The sequence below is a fragment of the Eretmochelys imbricata genome, chromosome 9 (assembly GCF_965152235.1).
Source record: "Eretmochelys imbricata isolate rEreImb1 chromosome 9, rEreImb1.hap1, whole genome shotgun sequence".
Classification (NCBI taxonomy): domain Eukaryota; kingdom Metazoa; phylum Chordata; order Testudines; family Cheloniidae; genus Eretmochelys; species Eretmochelys imbricata.
Genome location: NC_135580.1, coordinates 66890120 through 66916204, shown reverse-complemented (window position 1 = coordinate 66916204; position 26085 = coordinate 66890120). Strand labels below are relative to the sequence as shown.

The 26085-nt window shown below is 39.7% G+C and overlaps 1 protein-coding gene across 3 annotated transcripts in view; it reads left to right on the top strand.

Moving 5' to 3' along the window:
• Window positions 1-26085, top strand: part of DIAPH2 (diaphanous related formin 2) — an 837317-nt gene that overhangs the window by 333689 nt on the left and 477543 nt on the right. For all 3 annotated transcript variants that reach the window (XM_077825677.1, XM_077825676.1, XM_077825675.1), the window contains one exon: window positions 22209-22310. In XM_077825677.1, the coding sequence (XP_077681803.1) occupies window positions 22209-22310 (102 nt within the window). The remainder of the gene's footprint in view (window positions 1-22208; window positions 22311-26085) is intronic.

Below are 26085 nucleotides of genomic sequence, written 5' to 3'. Positions count from 1 at the left end.
TTCCAACAAATGGCTATCATCGGTCCATAGACATCAGTCCTCAACAAGTCTCTCAGACCTCTCTGCTCTTATCTCAGTTTGCTGCTCAGGTTAGACTGTTAATCTCTGTTCCCTTCATGTCAACCTCCTATGCTTGCCTCCACATGTCCTCCTGTATGCCTGAACCACCTCTTGAGCCACAAATGTTATACTTTCACTTTCAAACTCCACTTGAAAAACACACTTTTTCAAGGCTGTACATGTACCAGTGACTAAAATCTGTGTGTATGTATATAAATAAATGCACATAAATATATGTTATAAAGTAAATTATTTTTTTTTTAAATTTTTCAGACATACATCACTACGTATCATTTACCTGGTTCCTCCCACACACAACTCTTTTTGTTGTTTGTTACTTCCTCTTGTTCTTGCAAGCTCTAGGGCTGTTTTTGGAAGTCTAATGAAATTGAGAAAATACATAAAATCTCTGCAACTTGAACTTTTATTAAAATGCATTGAAATTCATCAATTTTTGTACCAGTACGAGACTACATGCCAAAGAATGATTTAATTTTTCTTAATACAGTGTAGAGAGCAGAGCTCTTTACTCAGCTTTAATAAGCAACATTTTAACAGAATGAATGTGTAGTTCAAAGTCTAAAAAGCTAGCAATTTATTGTATTATATTGAAAGGGTTAAGACATTGAATATGTAATAAAATAAAATTCAGCTTTATTGACAATGCAGAGAAATAGAACAAATGGGTATTTTAAGCTTTGGTCTGTATTTTAGTTCTTGAAAACCTATGCAACTGGAAGTGTTAAAAGCTGCTTCTAATGAAAAGTACACAAGTTCTCAAGTTTTTCTCCCTGTGTGCAATCACTCACTCTCATTTTCTGCTCATGTAGTTGCAGCTACTTCTAATGGCTTCTCCCCTTTTAAATTTTTTATTTTTGGGGGGGAACTCTTCCTTCACTTATAGCCCTGTAGTCCACATCAGTTTCAGTTGAATTACAAAGCTGTAAATGAAAGTGGAATTTGGCCTCAATATTTATCCTGGCTCTGTTACTTTGTTCTTAAATTAGTCAATAAACTGTCACTTATCTGTGATTGGAATTCTAACTGTTCTGGTGGGAGAGACCTACTGTTAACTAATTTTTTCTCCATTTGTTCAATAACGTGTTCAAGTAAATTGAAAACAAATTCACTTCTGCTCACCAGCTACCATCATAGAAAATTTAGAACTAAGTGTGCAGGATTTTTTCTTGTCGAGGATTTTTCCTCCAAAAGAAATCTTTATTGATATAGATTGTACTGAATTAAAAAGTAACAGTAACACTTAAGTGTGTGGCATACCAAGAATTATCACTTCAACTTTTAGGTTAATGTGTACAACACTTTTTAACAGTTTAAAATGAATTGACAAAGTTGGATTCTTTGTTGTGAAAAGTAGACTGAAGTCACAAGTGAACACTATATTAATGTAGATTTAAAAAAAAAAATCTACTGAAACAATTTTCTTTGTTAATTTCTTGAACAGTGAATGCAAGGCTCTTCCAGACTTATGGAACACATAAAAGATGCCATAGGTTGAGGATTTGTTGTGAAGGAAAGTTGAACACAGTTTTAGTTAGTGGGAGGTATCGTGTAGGATGAAAGAAATCTTCAGACACTTACTTTACTGGCATTATTCTGTATGACTCCAATGTGTTAATACTTTTAATAAATGTTCTCTCTAAATTTTTTCGTCGTGGGTTTTCTTCATATCTAAGATCTTGATCTGATTTCCCCTCACTCTATATTGTTTACTTTATAACTTACCTCCCTCTCTCCATGTCTTGACTATCCTATTTCCAGCACACTTCCCTTAGGGCCATCTTTAACTAGGAAGGCAAGGATGTTGCTGAGAAGCTAAATGATTTACTTGCATATATCTTCACAAGAGGATTTTGGGGAGAAGATGCCTGCCCATCCTGGCATCCAGTAATAAAGATGACATTCCCTCGGAAGAAGAGGTGCTGGAACAAATCGCTTTAAAAGCGCATAGATAGCGTACATCTAAGAGTTCTGAAGGAACTGAGGCCTGGTCTATACTGCCAGGGAGGGGGATCAGTCTAAGTTACACCGCTTCAGCCACGTGACTAACGTAGCTGAAGTCGACATACTTAGATCTACTTACCATAGTGTCTTCACTGTGGTAAGTTGATGGCTGACGCTCCCCCATCGACTCCGCTTCTGCTTCTCACTCCGGTGGAGTACCAGAGTCGACGGGAGAGCACTCGGTGGTCAATTTATCGATTTAGACTAGATGCAATAAATCGACCCCCACTGGGTCGATCGGTGCCAGTTGATCCAGTGGGTGATGTAGGTAAGCCCTTAGTTATAAAATGGCTGAGCTGCTAAAAACAAATATGCAGTCTCTCATTAAAAATAGGTACTGTTCTAGGGATTGGAGGGTAGTAAATGTACTGTTTGTTAAAAAAAACCTATAGAGACTATATGGGGAATTACAGGCCCATAAGCCATACTACCTGGCAAATTAGTTATAACAATAATTAAAAAATAAAATAATAAAACAACTTGAGGATCTTGAAATGACAGGGTCTAACAAGCATGGTTTCTAAAAAGGAAAACTATGTATCTCTAACCTTACAGTTCTTTGCAAATGTTAATTTGAGTAGCAGAAAAAGGAGAACAGGAGACATTATCTAGAGTTGGAGAAGGTCTTTGACAGGTCCCTCAGAAGAGACTAGTAAAGAAACAAAGTAGTCATGGAGCGAAGGCAAAGTATTGTCATGGATCAAAAACTGGTTAGGAAACCAAAGGGGGAACAAGTAGGACAAAATGGTCAGTTTTTATTATGGCAAAAGGTTAACAGCAGAGTGCCTCAAAATTCAGTACTTGGTTGAGTGTTGTTTAACATATTCACTAATGATCTGTGAAAGGCGTGGTTGTGGTAAGCAGTGACACAGCCAAAATTGTCAATGACACAAACTTATTTAGGTTAGTGAAGACCATAAAGGACTGAGGAATTTTGTAGAAACCTAACCCAGGTCGGTGATTGGGCAGTACAGTAGTACGTGATATGTTGATAAATGCAAAGTAATGTACAATAGAGGGGGAAGAATGCTACTCGTACTTCCTTACAAAGTTCTAATGAAACTATCACCTTAAGAAAGCATCTGTAGTACTCACTCCTGGGATAATTCTGCGCCATTGCACATGTGCAGAATTCATGTCCCCTGCAGATTTCTTTGCTTCCCTGCAGAAAAAATGACTTTCTGACTGGGAAGCAAAGGGAAGCCACAAGAGCAATCTTATGACCCTCCCCAGCAGTACATTTCAGGTTCCCAGGGCAGCAGGCAGAGAGGTAAATCAATGTTGGGTACGTTGCAGGACTGAGAAAGACCCAGCTGGGCTGGGGAGGACGAGACTACTTCTTCTCCTGAATGGCATACGGGGCTGTGTCAGACCCACCCCCAGATTCTCCCTCACCCCTACAGCTGTAGTAAGATTTGCAAAGTGCTTTCCTCCCCCGCCCGCCCCTGCCTGCACTTCCTGCACCCACTTCTCGTCAGCTGCATGGGGAGGGATTACTGTACAGGGAGCTGCTCCCCCATCCGCCCAATCCCCATGCAAGTCCACATCCCCCCATACCCAGACCCTCCACTGAGTCTCACCCCCCAACCTCCCGCAAGCCCCACTGCCCCTGCACCTGGACCACCCCAACAAGCCACCCTCATCTGGATCCCCACCCTTATGATTCCCAACCAGCTGCACCTGGGTCCACACCCCCCACTGAGCCCCACTCCCCCTGCATCTGGACCCCACGAGCTCCCCACTCCCAGACCCCCTGCTGAGCTCAATCTCCCCCCCCACGGAGCCCCAACCACGTTCACCTGGACCCCACACAGAGTCCCATTACTGTTGCACCCAGAACCCCTAACAAGTGCCTGTGCATCCAGATCCTCCCTGCACCAGATCCCCCACGTAGCCAGCCACCTGCACCCAGATTGCCCCACACAGGACTCTTTCAACCCACACCTAGATCTCCCCACACTAAGCCCTTCCACTCTTGGATCTTGCCTTGCTGAGCCTGCCTGCCCACACCTGGTGCACCTGGCATGGAGGGACAGAGCCCTGGGGTGTTTCTGGGGCAGGCCCAGTCCTTGTGCTGCATCAGGGTTGGGTGCAGCCTCACGACTAAGTCTGTGTCCTGGGAGGGCGGAACTGCATGGTGCATGCCAGTGGCCTTTGCTCTTCAGTGCCATGCTGGAGCCTCCACACTTATCTGACAAATAAAATTTGCAGAATTTCAAAATACTTTGTGCAGAATTTTTAATTTTTTGGCATAGAATCCCCTCAGGAGTAAGTACTGTGTAGCGTTATTGGTCACCCCATCTTGAAAAGGGTATTGTAGAATTGGGGCGTGGGGGAGTTAGAGAAGAGTGAAGAGTGATTAGAAGCAAGCAAACATTCTCATGTAAAGGGAGATGTCTCATGTAAAGAAAAAAATTGGTGTCTTCATCTTAGAAAGGAGATGAATAAGAGGAGACATAAAAAGTATATACAAGAACAAAAGGTCTAGAGAAGGTAGATCAGAAGCCTCATTCTCCCTGTCTCATAACACAGTGACTAGGGGACATGAATTGAAATTAGGTGGCACTTGCAAAAGTGATGGGTTTTTTGGTTTGTTTTTTAAATACAGCACATAATTAGAATGTGGAACTCCTTGCCATAGGATGTTGTTGGGACCATAAACTTAGTATGATTCAGAAAAGGATTGGACATTTATATAATTAGCAAGAATATCCAAAGTTGCTGTAGTTGGTGCTAGCAAATTTTGAGCAACTCTGTGTTTCGGGTTTTAAGATCGTTTACTAGAGAGGAAGATGAAATCCAATGTGGGCCAGGTGGAAATTATTCCACATCTGTCCACTTCAGGGTACTTGAATCTTCCTCTGAAGTGTATTGTGTTGGCCTCTGTCAGATGCTGGAGTAAATGGTTCTTGATTCTGAGGGCTTGTCCACACTATCAGCCTGATCGATGGGCAGTGATTGATGCAGCGGGGGTCTACTTATGTATAGTATAGACGTGATAAATCGACTGCCAGTCGCTCTAGTGTCAACTCTGGTACTCCACCTTAAGTAGATCTAAGTACGTTGACTTTAGCTACATTATTCACGTAGCTGAAGTTGCGTACATTAGATCGATTCTCCCCCCCCCCACACACACACCCATAGTGTAAACCAGCCCTGAGTCAGTAACTGAGGCAGTTTCCATGTTCCTATAGCCTAGTTGTCGTGTGTTGAAATACTTTGCACATATAATAGATCTTTCATCCAGTAATTTCAAAGTGCTTTATAACGATTGCTTACTGGAGCCTGAATGCTTTATTGGATTTTAATCAGCACTTGTACTGCTAATTCTTCATCAGTGGCATTTATTCCAAAACATATGGACCATGTCCTATGATCTTCATCAATGGACATTTCAAATGGGAACTATTAAAATATTCACAATGGACAAAATCCAGTCCCTTTCCAATAAACAGTGAGAACAACATTTGAAATCCATAGTTAAGGTTGAGTCTTATTGATTTATATTATAAATAGGGCTGTCAAGCGATTAAAAAAATTAATAGCCATGAATCATGCGATTAAAAAAATTGTGATTAATTGCACTGTTAAACAGTAATAGAATCCCATTTATTTAAATATTTTTAATGTTTTCTACATTTTCAAACATTGATTCCAATTACAACACAGAATACAAAGTGTATAGTGTTCAATTTATATTTATTTCTGATTACAAATATTTGCACTGTAAAAAACAAAGGAAATAGTATTTTTCAATTCAGCTAATACAAGTACTGTACTGCAATCTCTTCATCATAAAACTGGAACTTACAATTGTAGAATTATGTACAAAAAATAACTGAATTCAAAAATAAAACAATGTAAATCTTTACAGCCTTCTAGTCTACTCAGTCCTATTTCTTGTTCAGCCAATCACTTAGACAAACAAGTTGGTTTACATTTGCAGAAGATAATGCTGCCGGCTTCTTGTTCACAGTGTCACCTGAAAGTGAGAATGGGCATTCTCATGGCACTGTTACAGCCTGGTGTCACAAGATATTTACATGCCAGATGTGCTAAAGATTCATATGTCCCTTCATGCTTCAACCACCATTCCAGGGGACATATGTCCATGCCGATGACAGATTCTGCTTGATAAGAATCCAAAGCAGTGAGGACCAATGCATGTTCACTTTCATCCTCTGACGCAGATGCCACCAGCAGAAGGTTGATTTTGTTTTTTTGGTGGTTCAGGTTCTGTAGTTTCCACGTCGGAATGTTGCTCTTTTAAGACTTCTGAATGCATGCTCCACACCTCGTCCCTCTCAGTTTTTGGAGGGCACTTCAGATTCTTAAACCTTGGGTTGAGTGCTGTAGCTATCTTCAGAAATCTCACTTTCGTACCTTCTTTATGTTTTGTCAGATCTGCAGTGGAAGTGTTCTTAAAATGAACAACATGTGCTGGGTCATCATCCAAGACTACAATAACATGAAATATATGGCATAATATGTGTAAAACAGAGCTGGAGACATACAATTCTCCCGCCAAGAGTTCAGTTGCAAATTTAATTAACGCATTATTTTTTTAACGAGCATCAGCATGGAAGCATGTCCTCTGGAATGGTGGCTGAAGCATGAAGGGGCATATGAACGTTTAGCACATCTGGCACGTAAATGCCTTGCAATGCTGGCTACAAAAGTCCCATGCAGATGCCTGCTCTTACTTTCTGGTGATATTGTAAATAAGATGTGGGCAGCATTATCTCCCATAAATTTAAACGAACGTGTTTGTCTTAGTGATTGAACAAAACATAGGACTGAACGGACTTGTAGGCTCTAAAGTTTTGCGTTGTTTTGGTTGAGTTCAGTTATGTAACCAAAAAATTGACATTTGTAAGTTGCACTTTCATGATGGAGATTGCACTACAGTACTTGTATGAGGTGAATTGAAAAATACTATTTCTTTTGTTTATCATTTTACAGTGCACATATTTGTAATAAAAATAATATAAAGTGAGCACTGTACACTTTCTATTCTGTGTTGTAATAAAAATCAATATATGTGAAAATGTAGAAAAACATGCAAAATATTTAATGTATTTCAATGAGTATTCTATTGTTTAAGTGCGCTTAATCGTGATTAATTTTTAAAATCATGATTAGTTTTTTTGGGTTAATTGCCTGAGTTAACTGCAATTAATTGACAGACCTAATTATTAACATGATATTGCCCTCACCTTACAATCCTCATGGGGGGCAGGAGTAGATAAGTTGTGTTTTATATAAGATTTTGTAAGTGTGCCCAGTCACAAAAATGTCAACAAGAATAATAATTTTACCCAAATTTAATGTTATTTTGACAGGATACCTGCAAGAGATGTGTTTAAAAAAAAATATTGGTAATGTTTTGAAAATTCTTCTAACAGTGTTTTGCCACATCAAAGCTTCAAAACAATTAATTCTACAAATTTCAAATTAATTTTACTTTAAAATACTTCGGCAAAATCTAGTGCATAGGACAGTGAAAGTTATTTTCTCATGGAACATGCATAGCAGAATGGCACATATGCTCCACTGGCTTTAAAACTTGCCAGTGGAGTCTAAAAGTGTTCTTCCTTTAAAAAAAAAGAAAGAAAAAAAAAGTCTTTTAGCCCTTTCATTTGTGTACAGATAGGGCAGGGATCGGCAACCTTTGGCATGCAGCCCGCCAGGGTAAGCCTCCTGGCAGGCCGGGCCGGTTTGTTTACCTGCTGCGTCTACAGGCTTGGCCGATGGCGGCTCCCACTGGCTGCGGTTCGCTGCTCGAGGCCAATCTGGGCTGCGGGAAGCGGCGCGGGCCGAGGGATGTCTACACTGCAATTAAAAACCTCTGTCTGGCCCGTGCCAGCTGACTCTTACTGGCGGTGCTTGGGGTCAGGGGTTGTTCAATTGCAGTGTAGAGGTTTAGGATTTGTCTGGAGCCCAGGCTCTAGGACCCTTTGGTGTGGGAGGATCCGAGAGCTCAGGCTGCATCCTGAGTCCAAACGTCTATATGCAATTAAACAGCTCTTTAGCCTGAGCCCCTTAGTTCCAGACAGCTAGCATGGGTCAGCTGTGGGTTTTTAACTGAATGTAGACATACCTATAGAGGTCACATCATGTCTCCTGCACTTCCTTCACAGTTTTGGTACAAAATAGAGGAAGCTGCTGTAATTCTTAGAGGATTTTATCCATCAATGAAATTCTTTAATCTCATTACTGACCAAAACCAGGAGAAAGCCTTACCGATTGTTTTTGTATAATTAGTATATGCTTCTGAAGTTCAGTACCCTTCAGTACCTATACTCTCAACCCTAACTCAAATATTACAAAAGTCTGGTTTGGTTTGGTTTTTTTGGTTGTCTGAGTTTATTTTATTAAGGTGGAACTGTCGCATAACAAGCAGTATGCTCCCAAGAGTGAAATGATTGCTCAGGCTGACCTGTTTCTCTTGACTCAAGGAAGTGTGTGTGTGGATTTTATTTTTAATGTCAATGTTGTTTTGCTATAAAAATATTGAAAAGTTGTCAGTCTTTAGTGAATGATTGTCTGTCCTGGAGCCAAGGGAATAGTTATTTTCTCAGTTTTGTGAGCTCAAAATCTGTAAGAGGGTTCAGCTTTGTGTTGCCATATAACAAGGGTGATGAAGTCAGGAGTTATTGCAGAGACTGATTAATATATGACCGTGTAAGGCATCAGTCCCCAGTTATGTTAACTGCCATGAATTTGCATGTTTTTTTTCCAAAATACATTCATATTTTGCTAGTTTATGCTGCTCTATTGGATCATATTATGTGAACAAATTCCTTTCCAAACTGTTACATATATAATTATAATATCATAAATTAGGATAGTAAAGATTCATTTGATATGTCCATGGAACGCTCTTTGTCTTCCTCATTTTCACTTTTCTTCATGTTTGTATGAGACTACCTTCCTTTTTTCTTTCAGTTTTATATTTTATTATGGAGGTATTCGTAGCAACTGTATATTTAAGGTTTCAGAGTAACAGCCGTGTTAGTCTGTATTCGCAAAAAGAAAAGGAGTACTTGTGGCACCTTAGAGACTAACCAATTTATTTGAGCATAAGCTTTCGTGAGCTACAGCTCACTTCATCAGATGCATACCGTGGAAACTGCAGCAGACTTTATATATACACAGAGAATATGAAACAATACCTCCTCCCACCCCACTGTCCATAAGCTATTACCAGCAGGACAGTGGGGTGGGAGGAGGTATTGTTTCATATTCTCTGTGTATATATAAAGTCTGCTGCAGTTTCCACGGTATGCATCTGATGAAGTGAGCTGTAGCTCACGAAAGCTTATGCTCAAATAAATTGGTTAGTCTCTAAGGTGCCACAAGTACTCCTTTTCTTTTTGTATATTTAAGGTTCTACTGAGACTTGCAGTTGTGATTGGGATTAATTATCTTTATGTAATACAAATGTACACCAGCATCCATCTTGTGACACTTATACTTATGGTAAAGGCTCTCCAACACCTCTCCTCTCCCCGGCAGGCAAATTTGACTTAAATCTATTCAGCTGCTTAGGAGTTACAGGCAGTTAGAATAACTCTTCTTTGACATGTAGCTGTGCAGCCTGTTTCCTTCAGATCCTTCTAGCTAAAAAATACCTTGGTAATAACATCCTATGCTTACTATGTAGGTGGAGTTAAACTAAATGTAAGACTTGTGGCAGTGTTTTATTAAATGCTTCTGTTATTAATTTTGTTTGTCATAACTTATTTATGCCAAGGAATGCTGCTGCCTTCATAAAACCACCAGTCTATTACCACTTTCCTTACCCCCTTAGTCTTCTGCAACCCCATTGTGGTTCGACAAAAGGAATCCTTTTCTTAGGGGCCTGGCAAGAATTGCCATATCCAGGCTGCTCTCTGGCATATCCCAGTAGGTCTGCCAGCTGGACAGTATTCCCTGTTAGTACAGGTATAGGAAGGGATTCTTAGTTTGCTTTTACAGCAAGCCTCTTCCTCTCCCTGCTCTCTCTCTGGTGTTGGGATGTGGTGATAGGGAAGGGGGGACTTACAGCAAAACTTGTTTGAGAAGCAAAATTGTGTCTCAATTTGAGAGGCAATTTCTGTGTCCGACTAGCTTTTCCAGGTCACTTTTTTGGCCTCCCTAGCACTGGGTAATCACTAAAACACAGTGAGCTCCTCATCCTGGTTCTCTGCACTGTAGTCAGAATGCTGTCCCCATGCCCTTCTATCCATTTTAAAAAAGTAATACCTTTAAGATATAAAAATGTCCAGTTTTAACCTTTTTATCAAACGTATAACTTTCAACTAAATATCCTCCTTCAAGGATGTTTCAGCCTGGCTCCCATGCTAGGACTGCATGCTCCATTGCCCACCTTGTGTTCCCATGCAAAAGCATAAAAGGCAGGGCAACCACATTTTTCCCTCAGTTTCTTCTTAGAGCGTGTGGCAGTGAGAGGGAACCTGGCAAGTGTTTTACCTGCTGGTCATCCTTGTTATTCTGGTGAAGATCTCCCTCTCTCTCATATAATATCTGAAATAAAAGAACTAACAAAAGAAGAAGGAAAAAGGATAGAGGAGATAGTTGTACATACCCCTTTCTATGCCCTGTACAGTGGAGAACCATCATGGTGAACTGTAAGCTTTCAGGGTTTAGGGCTCTGCCCAGCCTGTGGCAGAATCATTCCTCTTGTCAACAGGCATAGCCAATGTAAATGTTCTGTTCAAATAAGTTCTTTTCTGTTTGAGGAAGACACACATTTCTGATAAATGTGCAGTGTGCAAATCATTCACGTAGAGGACTTTCAAGTCAAGGGAGACGCAGTCCAATTTCATCTGCTCCAGCAGTTTTATGCATTTTGTCCAGCTCAGAGCAGGGAGTCCTCAACACTAGTTTTCACAGATGACTTCAGAGCAAGTGTAGGAGACCCTGCTACAGAGCACTGATCCAGCACAGGCATGACAGGACACAAGTAGGAGGGTACCCAATTTGTATGTCATGGTGGCTCGACATCATTGCATGTGTCCCATAGATAGTTCACTTTGTATAGATCCAGAAAGAGGAAGAGATCAGTCTTTTCAGTGGTTATCACTGCCAAGAACACTGACAATGGGGACAGAGCAGCCAGACTCTTAATTGTTTCGAGACAGAGCTGTCCAACCAGCCCCAGTGGCTGGTGATTTCATGGAGAGAGGTGGGCAAACTGTGGCCCATGGGCCACATCCGGCCTGCGGGACCGTCCTGCCCGGACCCTGAGCTCTGGGGAGGCTAGTACCCGGCCCCTTTCCTGCTGTTTCCCCTCCCCTGCAGCCTCAGCGCGCTGTGCTGCAAGTGCTCTGGCCCACCACTCCTGTCAGGCAGCGCGGCGGCATGGTAAGGGGGCAGGGAGTAGGGGGCTCCAGGGGGCAGTCAGGGGACAGGGAGGAGGGGACAATTGAATGGGGGGGGGGGCTGTATAGGCATGGGAGTCCTGGGGGGCCTGTTACGGGGTGGTGGTGTGGATAGGGGTCAGGGGACAGGGAGCAGGGGGTGTTGGATAGGCGTGGGAGTCCCAGGGGGCCTGTCAGGGGGCGGGGGTGTGGATGGGGTCGGGGCAGTCAGGGGACAGGGAGAAGGGGCGGTTGGATAGGGGGTGGGTTCCCCGGGGGTGGTTAGGGGCGGGGGTCCTGGGAGGGGGTGGTCAGGGGACAAGGAGCAGGGGGGATTGGATGGGTCGGGGCAGTCAGTGGGCAGGAAATGGAAGGGGGAGGATAGGGGCTGGGGGCCAGACTGTTTGGGGAGTCACAGCCTTCCCTACCCAGCCCTCCATATAGTTTTGCAACCCTGATGTGGCCCTCCAGCCAAAAAGCTTGCCCATCCTGACCTAGGATCTTCTAATACATATTTCCCGAGACTCTGGATATTTAGATGGTGGTTGTCTGTGAATAGTCACACAAACTGTGATATCCTGGCTGCATCAGTCCCCTGCCAGCATTGATTCCCCCATTAGCAAAGGCAAACAGGAATTGGCCAAAGCCCTTTAGCAAACTCCATACACTGTTCAGCTGACCTCCAACATGGCAGAGAAACATTACCAAGTGCCCCAGCTAAATTCAGAACACTTCTCTTCCCACCCAGTGCCTCAGGTCATTAGTAGTCACAATGGTACAAGAGAAACCCTAGTCAGTGAAAGGTACATGTACACCCAGGGACAAAGGACCCCAAAAGTTGAATCTCTTTGGGGGCAAAGCTTATTGATTGGCCTCACTGCAACTATAGGTGGCAAATTATCAAGCATTATTTGCCAAGTAACATGTCCTGACAAGGAGGAGGTCAACTTACTTTTTGTCCAAGCTGCCTGATGATGGTAGGGAGGAGATAAAGGAAATTATATTCATGGCCAGATGGTTGCCAGGGCAGCCTAGGACATGGTTGTAAGGTTGGTGGCTGTGACCATGTAATCCTGAGATGAGCCTTCGGAGCTCCACCAGAGGCGCAACTCGTCAAAGAGATGGAGCTTTTCAGTTTGAAGGCTGACAAAGCACTTCACCCTCTTGAAGAACATGAGGGCCATCCTGAGATCCACTGAGGGATTGACACAGCATCCCCTACTGAAAGCCCTACAAGTATCAGCCTTGACAGGGGCAATGGGCTCATGCTGAACCTCAGGGCAGACATAATCAAAATGGTCATGGTGCCAAAGGAGACAATCATCCTCTGCTTCCCTTGTCATCCCGGTCAGCCAGACAGCAAATTTGGGGGGAATGTCAGGAGCCACATCAGAGCTGATCATCACAGCCACAGCTATTATCTTATGAACATACCTCTCAGTGGTAGGCCACGTGCTGGCATTCATTTACGTGAAGCTGCTTGTCAAACTTTGCCTTCAAACTCTCCAACTCGGGCTAAGGAATGTCTGTTCTTCACTGAAAATGTGATAAGAAACAAAGGTCATAGTACCATGTCATGTTAACACAGAGACCTGATACCCAAACAACATGGGATTACACACAACCATTCTAGAGTCCAGAGCCACCGGGGTAGCTTGTACAATATTCCTGCCTGTCCTCCAATGGGATGCTCATCCTTCTGCCTGGAGGATATCAACTTCTGGAAATAGTGTGACATGATTGGCCCTTAACTTTTCAGGAATCAACAAGTGAGCAGATTTCCTGAGCACATGGTCCCTCTACACACCCTTCATGGAAATGATATTCTATCAGTGGGGTACATGGAAGACTACTTTGTGAGAAAGGACAATGCAAAATGTTAAAACTTTTGCTCAAGAGGGTCCATGGTTGCTACTGCATGACTCTCTTACAGTGGAACAAAGAATTCATATACATCTTCTGTATATCTTCATATACATCTTCATATACATAATCATATTCTGATTACCAGGGTGATTTCTGAACTCAAGTAAGAAAGCTATGATCATTCTGGTATCTCTATAGTGGCTGAGGCAGTTCGGGCTGACAGATCTGCTTTAGATGTCCATTTAACCTCTGATCCAGCCCCCACACTTTCTGGATGTGATCTCATAACGTCACAGCCAGAAACTCCATCTAGACCCAAAGTCACTGCACCCGACAGTGTGGCCGTTGTTTGGCTAAGAACAGTGGACAGGCTGCTCCTGTCAGGTGCAGGAAATTGCAATATGTCCCACATTACCCAGGGTCTTGAAAATGTCTGCAGAAAGGGAGACCCATTCACGTACACTTTGTAAGGTCTTTTGGAGCAAGATTTCCATCCCATAGACGTAGGCCAAATAGAGTTAAAGGTTTGGTGCTAAATAATACTGGGAAACTGCCATTGAGAAGCTTTAACTTAGAGTTGTAGTGTCTCAGCTGTATTTCCACACCACTCAAATGGTTTAAAGAAAACACACATAAATCTTAAGTTAAAGTAACATGAACATAATAGAGTGTGAATCTTCATTGCCACGCTCAGCCACGCCAGCATATGAATTATGTCTCTATCACATTTCCAATTAAACAATGTCCTTATTCTCATCATACACATACAAGAAATGAAAATCACATTGCAATGGACAGCCTTAACTATAACCTATTATGAAGAACTTGCTATCTCTGTGTATGTGAAAGTGAATATGATGTTTGTGTGATTTTGTTAGCAATAGAGTTGGTAAATTTTTTAAATGTTAAATTTTGGCCATTTTTTTCATTGCATTGAAATTTTGATATGGAAATACCCCTGAGAATTTCAATGAGCGTGACTGTGCACAATGTTTTTGTTACTTTTCCATTTCCTGTTTTTGATCAGTTTTAGTCAAGAACAATCACATTTAACATCACATTGTCCGGTTGTGATTAACCCTTTGTCATGTTCTAACATAACATCCGGTTGTGATTAACCCTATTCAAACATCTAACATAACCTCTAATCATAACATCCGGTTGTGATTAACCCTATTCAAAGTCATGTTCTAACATAAACTGATTTTCTAATGAATGCATAGGCTTAAGTGTACCTCCTTTTAGCAATGATTTTACTTTGCAACTTCTCTTGGGACCTCCTGAAAAGCAATATGTGCAACTTCTACAGTATAGCTAGGCAGAAATATACATTCAGATAACTTCAGTTTCTGGTAAATAATCTGTCATCTTAACAGCCACAGCATTGGACTCATACTCTGTGATGTATTTTTTTTTTTAATTTAAAATATCACAGTTTGCCAGTGATTCTCTCTCTCTCTGTCTCTCAGAGATTAATTAGAATTATCAAGGAAAAGTGTATTTGATCGTATTCATTTATTTGGGTTAGTTAATTCTTCTGGGTAGCTGCAAAATAAACAGATTTAAACATATCCTCGTGTACTGCTACCTTCAGAGGTTTAAATAATACAACAGGATTATCATTGACATTAGATCAGTATTAAACTTTATGCCTCAGGTGTGGAATGGTATTCTGTGTTAGCATAGTGAGGAATCTGAAGATTGTTTTTAGGACTGAATTAAAGTCAAAAAGACTGACTTGTAAAGATGCTTCGCATATTAATGTCTTTCATTCTGTGTGATTATATTTGAGGTTTTTAGAGATGTGTGACTTAAATTGTTGCCAACTTTCATTTTATAACAAGTACTTTTGAAAACCTTTTTTTGTATATATCAGAATATGCCAACATTTCCCTGTTGTTCTATCTTCAGAACATATGTTAAGACACATTATATTGATAGGAGAGATTGTCAAAAGAAATTTTTTTTTTAAATAAGTTTATATATGTTATGAGCTTCAGGTATATAATATAATTGGAAATACACTTTCATCTTCTGTTTTATTATGGTTCTGTTCCAGGATGTGACTTATAATATAACCTTTTATTTAGTTTTATTTTTCTTAATCAAGATAAGATCAATAATTAAAGGAGGAAGTCTGCAAATCCATCAAATTAATATCTTAATACCTATCTTCCCACAATCACTACATTGTATCTGTGCATAACTTTAAAGCTTCATATTTGATGTTTTATTGACTACCCTCACTTGTTAATAATGTCTGGATAAGTTAAGTAAAAAATAATTTCATAAAGAAGTGTTCCAGGAAACCTATATGGTGAAAAATCCTGGTCTATTTTAAAACAGTGGATGGACAAAAGTAGTAGTTTCAGTAATAGCTGGCATTTTGTATACCATCTTTCATCCAAAGATCTCAAATCATAATAACTTTTAAAACTGAAAGTACATGAATAACTATATCTGTCTAGGGCTCTGGGCAGCGGTGCAAAAAAGGCAGAAGTCATTCTGCAGTGAAAGGTCACATCCTTAACAAATAATACACAATCATTCTGGAAAGAATTTGGTGAATCCTCTACTCAGTGTAAATCACTGGTGAATTTTAGATAGGCAGACTGTAATTTCTCATTGGTATTTTTCTGTGCACAAGGATAATAGCCTTAATCCAATGGAACTGTCATGAGAGTTATAACAAATCAGCATTCTTGCTTGCAATCCAAAATAATGTTGTTTTGTTCCATTGTAAATTCCTGGCTTTAGTCTGTATAAGCAAGAGCCATATCATTTAACAAAAAGCAAATTAACAAAACGTCTTACAAAATCATTAATGTGTTTTGAATTGAATCCCTAAGGCATTTCCAAATTCTGTAGCATGAGAAAATCCTCTTCATGCTATCCCAGTCCATTTGTGTACTCATTGCCATGATGGCAATATTTTGAGTAAGAGCTTCACTGAAATCATTAATCATATTTATTTATTAAATCAGTGATTTTTGGAATCCAGTACCTTGGTATTAATTTTTTCAAGTTTATAAGAATGATCATTAATCAATTTCCTCTCAAGAAAAAAGGATTTTGCGTATCAAAATGCATTTTTAGTTGTTTGATTATGAAGATAGACTCTGGACCATATCTCTCAGAAAATTACCTCTACTTCCATGAACTTCCTGGGCTTCAGAGCTGCAAGAGATGTAACTTCTTCTAGAAGGAATTATCCATGTAATGTAGGATTAGATGTTTGTTTTCTCTCCCCTTTCCACGGGTAAAGTGTCTTACTTAGCCCTCAGTAACCATATATGATTAATTAGTATATTTTGGAATGACCTATTAAACATACTCAATGAATCCCCATTACTGCCACCCAGTTTGTTCCCCAGGCTGCCGGAGTGTTAATTACCTGGAAAGATTTAAAGGGGGCAGGGCCTGACATTATTCAAACTTCTCCATGGCTAACATTTCAGATGTCAATAAGAGACTGGAAGAAGAAGATGATGCAGCTCAAAAATTATCTTGTTACCGCTCTCAAAATTTGTATGCAGGCAAAACTGTCAATCAGGATGGTGCAGATTGTCTGATTGGAGATTAAACTCCAAGCCAGGAGGTCTCCGTGTACCCAGACTTGTATAGGATGTTTATTCCAGCCCCAAAGAATAGTCCCATAAAATGAGAACTGTTAATACAGTACCAACTTTTCCATGAACTTGGACCATCCAAACGCCCATAGCTCCATCAATACCTGTATCTGATGTGTGTGCACATGCGCGTGGAACCTTCCCAGCTTCCATAGCTCCATAAATACTGGCAACTGTGTGTGTGTTTGTGTGCGCGCGTGCATAGCTCCATAAATACCTGTATTTGGGGTGTGTTTTAGTCATCCTGTAGAGGAGCCTTGGCTTTCTGTAGTAGTTGCTGACTCAAAATGATGCAGATATTTTGAATTGAAAATGGGTCTTAATAATAAATGAGCATTTGTTCTGCAGTCTGAGTGTGTGCAAACAGAGGTATAATAAACAGCAGAAATAATTTTATCATCACACATCTGCTATTTGTTCTAAATGTAATCCCAGCAGGATTACTCTTTTGCTTGTTCAGTCTGTTTGATTCTAACACCATTTTCGCTGTCTGGAGATGGTTTATCATTTTACTTCTAAAGCAAATTGAACCAGTAACAAAAAAAAGAAGATAATTAGTACCAAAGTTTATGTAATTTTCATAAGTAGATGTAGTTAATCATAAACCTGAGTAAAAATAATTTGGAAATGAATACACTTTATTGGGAAATAAAAACATGATTATCACACAAGGTAAATAGAAGTATAACGATTGTATTTGAAGAGGCTTTTTCTTTTATTAGTACAATAGCAAATTTAACTTTGTACCTCAGTTAATACCTTGAATATCTTTAAACAATTAACTTGGAGTGGGGAGGGATGAACACAAACAACTTCCTGATGATTAGATGAGACTATATTTGGTTATAGTATGTCTTATTAAAACAGTTCTGGATATTTTAGAAAAGATGTTAAAAAAAAAAAAAAAGTAGTAGTGTCTTCCGTGGGTATGTGATATTAGTTGCAAGATTGTAGACTTGATCTTCATCTGAAGTAAAGGAGGGAAGAAAAAATGAAACCACCTTCTTTTGAGCTTCATTGGGCATCAGATCATCTTTCACTAGTCCTTGTAAAATAGTCTTTACAAGGAAAACTGACCATTTCAACCCTTTTTTTCCCATGGTCTCCCCATCTCCATCACAACTAAACTTTTCACCTTCACCTTTGAAGCCCTATATATCCTTGCCCCTCCTTACTCAACCTTCTCTCTTGTTTTGTTGTTCCCTGTCCTCTTCCTTCAGTAAGTGACCTACTTGTCCCACAAGTGTCTTTCATTCTGCTCTTCACTCAAGGAACACCATTCCTGAGCTACTCTGCGCGGAAGGATTTAAGTGAAGACTCACTTCTGTTACGATGTCTATCCCTGAGTTTAGATAACTAACTTTGCAACTCTAAAATAATCAAGAAATGGGCAGCTGTCTTGTTAGTTCTGTGTTCCTGCTGTCACCCTGGACGCTCTGTTTGTATGTTGTGTTCCTTTCTCCCATCATTTGCTTTCTATAATATTGAGATCTCTGTGCATGATTTGTCTGTATAGCACTTAACTCTGCCATATTATTAATACACTGTAATACATTTTATTAGCTGCAGTGGCATTCCAGACCATTTGGAAACATACATGATTAAAAAGTTTAATATTAAATATTATAATAAAATACTCCTAAATTACTTTTTTATCCATATTTCATAAATAAGTAGACACAAAAGTAGCAAAACACAGATTTCTACAACCTTTGGTTTTAAAACAAAAACAAAATTTTTGGCTGGGTAAACTTAAAAAGAAAAAAAAAAAGTTGTGAACCTGCTTGTTTTCTGCTTGTTTTCAACACATTTTAACATTACTGCAGTTGAAGCACAGTTAGTTACCTTGTTAATGTATTTGTGACTGATAAAATCAGCTTTGAAGCAACAACTACAAGACTTCCCCCTTGGAGAAATAATGTGTGCAGGGTGTCTGTGTACGAAACAACTTGAGTGCATTTATGTATGCTTACTTTGTTCCCTGCAGCTCTTTTTAAATATAGTATTTTCCATGTTGCATTGGATTATGCAAGTAAAATAGAAGACCTTGAAATGCACACTTACTAAACTATATTAACTGTGTCAGTGCTTTGTTTTTGAAAAGGGAAATGAATTATGGAGGAGCATTTTGACAGTTGCAACCATTAAAAGACATTGACTGAAAGATTCTGAGACACTGTCAGTTCCCTGAAATGCTATGTGTAAATTAAATTTAAGTTGTATCCTCTTTTAAAGGGAAAATGAAAGTAATAATGGGCAAAATGACTTTTCCCTAAGGTCACAAAAATTAAATTTCTTTATGTGCTTCCTTGGATATTTAATTTGTGAGAATTTATTATATAGAAAAAAACAAATAGAGGTAATTATTACTTAAGCATCAAATAGAGCAAAGGCTTCATGACAATGTGTTGGGGCAAATTTCCATTTTCACTTTCATTTCATGGGAACGTGTATCTTGATCGATGTGTGCATTCAATTCAAGTGTATTTTTTCCTATGAAGAAATAAGGAAAGGACAAAGATTTGTTCTTCAGAACTGTGAAAACTAGACTGGAACTGGTCACGTAATATTCTATTTATTTCTATTTTTTTCTTACAGGACTGACACTTTACCAGCTCTGCTTTTAATTCATGTAAGCTTGTAACTGGTATTGAAGGGGTTGTACTATATAATCAATACGAAACTTTCTTAGTATTCTATCCAAACTCAGTGAGTGTGAGGTTTTTCGTCATTTGAGTCACAACTGCCAACTGTTGATCCTGTATCTGAAGGTTTTAGGCATTGTGTTCACATGTATAAAACAAATGTCTTTGCAAACTAATGTTTTTTGAAAACTATGTACAGTATGCTTTTAGAATCTGTGACTGACAGGTATGTTGCAGGTCTTGGAGCTAGAATAAAGAGCAGGTGTGGTATTGTGTGCAGTCTTTGCCAGGGCTTTCCCTAAAAAAGAAATCAAGCGTGTTTCTCCTTAACAAAGTCTATGGACAGAACCAGCATGAGAAAAAGAAATCATAATGTTAAAAAGCAAAACAACCATAAGAACACTACTTAATTCTAGATGGCATAGGCACAGTGATAGTTATGCCATTCTAAAATGAGTTTGACAAAATAAATTAGGGTCTTTTGCAGTTTAAACACAATTTATGTACAATATGATGGACTTAATCATGGAGAGCCCAATTCTGTTCTTCTGCAAGTAGCATGGCTCAGTGAGTTGAAATGAGATGAGAAAGAACAGTTAGGTTTTGGTAAGAAAGTAAGGGCATTATAGTTCAATACCTTCACTTAACTAACCTTTAAGTGTGCAATTAACATTTCAGGAAAATAAAGTTTGGGGAATGCTGTAGGAAAATTGCCAAAATGTGGAAAGTAGTTAAGTTCTCCGTTCTATGAACAGGGATAATTTTACATCCCACTTCTGAAATACCATAAAGTGAAAGCTATGATGCATGAAAGATTGTATTCTACTGTTACAGTGGTGTCACAGACTCATCTATACCGAAGTTTTCCATTTAAAAACCTTTAGTTGTAGTAGCCTTACAAAACTACAGTAGGCTGAAACATGAGTAGTGAGTCAGAGATACGATTTTTGTAATTTGAATTCCAACATATATTCAATGATGAAAGTGATTTTTTAACATAAATATATGGAAATACATGTCGACCACAGTTTGGGTCAGCAAGCAGCTGATGTTGCTTAACTGTGATGGAGACTGTAATAAGTCCTATAAGTTTTAGCAAGGACGTTTGAACTGCGTCCACTTCCCAGAGGAGTTTGTACATCAGTAAGATAGTGTAATGTTAGCTTGTGAGAATGGCTTGCATTTAGTTAGGGTATGCATTACTTTTATCCCTTTCTGCTCCGACTTCCCTTCTGTAGGTCTGGAAAGCATCCTTAAATGTATTCAGCCTTTTTCTGCAACGTAGTCTATTAGATAGCAGATTCTGGAACTCAGCAAAGGCAGTCCAGGTGGACTAGACTGTATGTATGCTATCTGAAACAGCTTTGTAAAGGTGTAGGGGGGAAAAAATGGGTCCTTAAGCATTCATCACAAGGGATCCTATAAAATCCTTATGCTACTCTAGAGCTGATTCAGATATTATCTTCTGCCATCAGTGCTCCAGTTTTCTGTCTTCCCAGTTTGTCTACCATAAGTCATCGGTGAGCAATGGCGATCTGTGGTGGCAAGGCAGAGGGAAGGACAGCCACTAGGAACTAGAGTATTGATGAGTGTGTACAATAGTAGTACACATTTTCTATCAGCCTGGCAACATTCTGATCCAGCTGGACACCTGTGTTTAACAGGAAACCTAAGATCCTTGAGTCTCTTAGAGCAGATAAGTATATCCTGCTCAATTTAAAAAAAAAAAAAAAAAAGCTAGTCTTTTCTTCTTACACATGATAAAGAAAAAACTGTGCAAGAATAAATTTTAAATATATTGATTTAACTATAAAATTAGGGATTTCTGTACACCTGTACTACCCAAAGTATATTTATTTAAAATAAAGCAATGAAGAGGGGCATGCAAATTAGGCCTGTCCTTTTGCCAGAGTTCAATTGGTCATATGATACATGCAGCGTTTTCTTTGTGTATAGTGAGATGAGCTTATGAACCAATTTTACATCTTGCTTAGCATTATCAGAGGAGAAGAGGTTGAAAAGTTATGCTTAATAGCTAAAGCCCCAGAGACTTATGCAGTTTTGGAATGGTTTCCATTTCTGTGTAAATGTCTTTCAAGTGATGACTGCAGACTGCTTTTGTGGATAAGGCCCAGAGTTATTTTGGGAAGTAAAATTTTGCTTTCTATGTGGGTGGGAAGGAAGATAATACTCCTTATTTATAATTTAATGAGGAAGATGAAATCACAGGGGCAAAAAAAAAAAAGTTGGGAGCCAATGACTAATACTTGAATGTGTTGGTGCCAGTGGTTCAGAGATCACAGCCCTAACTCCTTAATACTGGAAAATCATGATTCCTGTCACAGAGGCTGTTTAGTGGAGATGCTGACATCTGTATAAACCCATCTAACTTACTGATTTGTTGTGTTACTTGTACGTTAAGAGATCAATGTTTGCATGCATTGGAAATATCCAAATGGGGAAAAAATAGAGGGTCTCACAATATTCCCTTAATTACCAAGTCATCTAACAAACTACAAACATCGTGTAATATAAAATGTTTAACAAATGCTCATTAAAATCACAGCAATTAGCAGAATATGAAGGTAAAGTAATATGCTTTTTTATTTCTTTGGTTCCAGAATTTGGTGAAGAATCTTCCTGAACAGAAGGAACTCAGTGCCTTAGCCCAGTTAAAGCATGAATATGATGATCTCTGTGAGCCAGAACAGTTTGGAGTTGTGGTATGTATTCGACTAATATTCAGCCGGGGTTGTCATTTATAAGATACATTAAAAGGAAAAACATTTAAATAGTGTATTGATTTTTTTCATTACTGTTAATGCATGTTTTTCAGACTGCACATATTGTGGACCACTGTCTCTCTCATTTATTTTGCACAATATTGGCAAAAATCAGGAAATTAAGGTTCTTATGGAATAGAATCCCTACAGGTACTTAAGAGAGCCTACCCTATACTGTACCACTGAAAGGAACAGTGATGTATAATTAACGGCCACTTTCTATAAAAGTCATTTCTATGACAAATCAAATCTCTCTGCTGATTGACAATGGAGTGCTGTTGATAAATAATAGAGCAGAAGAGGTATATTTTAGGACTTCTTAAGGATTCATTTATGCAGAGTCATCGACTGATGATTTTTTTCGCCCATTTGTTGTTTGTACTTAATATCTAAGAGACTGCATTGGCAATTGAAAGAGTTAGCCTATGTATTATTTCTCAGTTCAGATATTCCTCCCTCGCCTTGCAATAAAAAATTAGGCTATTCATGCTCATATATTTGTAACATATATCATTTTGCTACTAAAAGGAGTGGAACTTGAGAGAAGATGCAAGATATCTTATTAAGACGAATCAATAAATTTAGAGTTTATAATAAACTTTGTTTATTCAGATAAATTGTGGACCTGACTGCAAAACCTAGTAAAACCTCTGCATTTGGGAAAATTTCAGATCTGGATCCAAATTCTGGGCTAGATTCTGATGATACTCATGTTGAGTTGCAGCACTTGTCTCCAAAAAGTAGTCCCTATTCGGAGACAAAGTATGACCAAAATAAGAAAATCAAAATGTGTCCATTTGTGACTAGGACTCATCTCTAAATCAAATGTTCCAATATAGCATAAGTTACGTAGTAAAGTCTAAGTTCCAAAAGTACTATCCAGAAGTGTTTTGTAAAAAGTGTGTAGTTCAATTGCTATATATGCAGTAAATCAGATTGTCACAAAAATAACTGCAATTTTGGCTAGAGATCGTAGTCTCTCCTGGGAAAATGTTATAAGCAGATATCCATTAGACCAGGAGTTCTTAAATTTCATTAAACTGCGACCCCTCTTCTGACAATAAAGTTATTACATGACCCCTGGAGAGGGGGCGTGGGGGGCGGAGCCCAAGCCCTGCCACCCCAGGTTGTGGGTGAGAGGGGGCTGCAGCCTAAGCACCATTGCCCCAGGTGGGGCTGAAGCTCCGGCTTCAGCTTCAGACCTGAGTCCCAGCAAATCTAATGCTGGCCCTGGTGACCCAGTCAAATGGGGTCGCAACCCACTTTGGGGTCATGACCCACAGTTTGGAAACCGCTGCATTAGAAGTTAAGTTTGGGCACCCAGTTTGACTGCACAAAATATAAGTAAGTCAGTCCTTACAACGCTTCTCAGATGTTGAGGCAAAGGAAAAACGTTTGGCCTGATCAGATGCGGCTTTTTTAAATATAGGAACTGGAAAATGAAAGGTTTAGTGATTTTTCATATATTTTCTAGCTTTTTAATGAATGGCCTAGTTCTACAATGTCGTCCCTTTTGGAGAGACCAATTTATACAGGAGCAACTTCAAAGGTAATCTGGGGAGGGGGTTCAGGAGGACCCTGTGGTTGGAGGAGAGGAGAAGAGAGGTAAAGGTAACAGAGAGTAGCATACAACCTCAAGAAAAGAATTAGTTCAGGTTGATTCTGTTGTTGAGGTAGTTTATTCTATTTATCAGTGTCTGAAGGCATACTTTTCAAAAAGTAGGTCAATTGTTTTGAGACACACCTTACTATTGCTAAGTAGTTTGCTAGGTTTTTTTACAGCCTAAAAAAAAAAAAAGGCCCTGGTTACTCCTTTTCTGTGCAAAAGTATATAAAAGGGAACTATTTAATGCCAAACCTTTAAGTTCCAGTGGCAACACAGAAAAAGTCATCCAACAGTTTCCATGAAGTCTTCCCTAAGGATCTTCTGTCTCTCCTAAATTATTTTCAGTTTGTAAGCCACACATTCCACCTTGATATGTTTAATGTGTTAAAGCTCCCATACTTTCACCACAGGAGGATGTAGGCTCCCTTTGGAGTCACTGTCATTTGTGTTTGTGTGTGTACTGTTTTTTTTTAATCAACCCATGTTTATCATAGAGGTAGATTCTGTTTAAAATCAGAAACATTCTTCCCTCAGAAGCTGTGTCCTTGAGTCTGCTTCATTCCAGGCCCTGCTGGTCCTGGGATGAGCCATAAATAAGGCTACGTTTTAGTCGTGGGTATATTTAGTAAAAGTTATGGACAGGTCATGGGCAGTAAACGAAATTTCATGGCCTCTGACCTGTCCATGACTTGTACTGTATACCCCTAACTAAAACTTGGTCCTGGGGGCTGCGGGTGCTCTTCTGGGGCAGGCGGGTGGTGGTGGGCGGCCTGTGATTCATGCTGGTTGGGGTTGGGGGCGTGGAGCCGGCAGCGGTGCGTGGTCCGGCGCCCCTGCTGGTGGTGGCGTGGTGGGGAGTGTTGGCGGACTCCCAGGCTCCCTATCCAGCTCCGTGTGTCCCTTCAGCTCCTAGGAGGAGGGAAGGTTGGGGGGCTCCGCATGCTGCCCTCGCCATGAGTTCTGGCTCCATAGCTGCTGTTCCCGGCCGATGGGAGCTGCAGGGGCAGAGCACAGAGCTCCCTGGCCCCTCTGCCTAGAAGCTGCATGGACATGCTGGCCGCTTCCAGGGGGAGCCTCCCCCCCAACTAGATAAGTGCCACCGTGCTCTCCAACCCAGCCCTGATCCCCCTCCCACACCTAAACTGCTGCCGAGTATTTGAACAGCCCCTGAGCTGGCTGCACCGGCCGCTGCAAAAGTCACAGAGTCACGGAAAGTCACAGAATCTATAACCTCTGTGACAGACACGCAGTCTTAGCTGTAAATAAGTTTTGAATTAATACAGCCTTATTATAAATTAGGCTGTTCTTTATATTCACTCATCTAGCTGCAATAAGGGAAGTGTGTGTTTGTGTCTGTATGTGCATATGTACATTTATATATACACATAGATTTAATATAATATAACATAGTTTGCTAGCAGTGTGCTTTCTACTACATCTGACAAATTTCTGATATCTTTTCTTACCCTTCTTGTGATTTCAAGAAAGCTCATCATTCTTGGTATTCAGCTATCTGGAATCCCCTGCAACCTGACTTTGGTAACAGACCTTATCACTGTAACCTTTTCCCCCTAAACTCTAGGCTTTTTTTTTTCTTTCTTAATCTTGTTTGTTCCTTGTCCTCTGTCAGCTATGGATATGAGTTTTCTCACAGCTGCCTGCATTTTAATAATTTGGTTTATTAAATCAAAAATAATTTACCCTTTTCTCTTCAAACTGTTATTGGTTTGTGGTTATGGCCAACAACTGTTATCTGTGCTAAATAAATTTAATAGTAAAGATATAAACTGGAAAAATCTGATTGGAATAACATTAGTTAAAGCTATGTTTCACTTTCCTGGCCAATCAGCAAAATGAAAGGAAAAAAAAATTGTGTGATTTCACTAATATTTAGAATTTACATTCGGTGTAGTAACTTTCATTGGTCAAAATGAAAATGGAAAAAAAATAATGTTGATATGATCACAAAGCCACAAAGTGTTTGAAGACACAGATTACTTTTCAGATCCAGTAGTTGCTTTACCTTTTAAAACCAGATAGGTAGATTAATATTGACATACGCAAGTAAAAACATGGTACTGAAAATGAAGTTAAATGCATTGCTAGTGT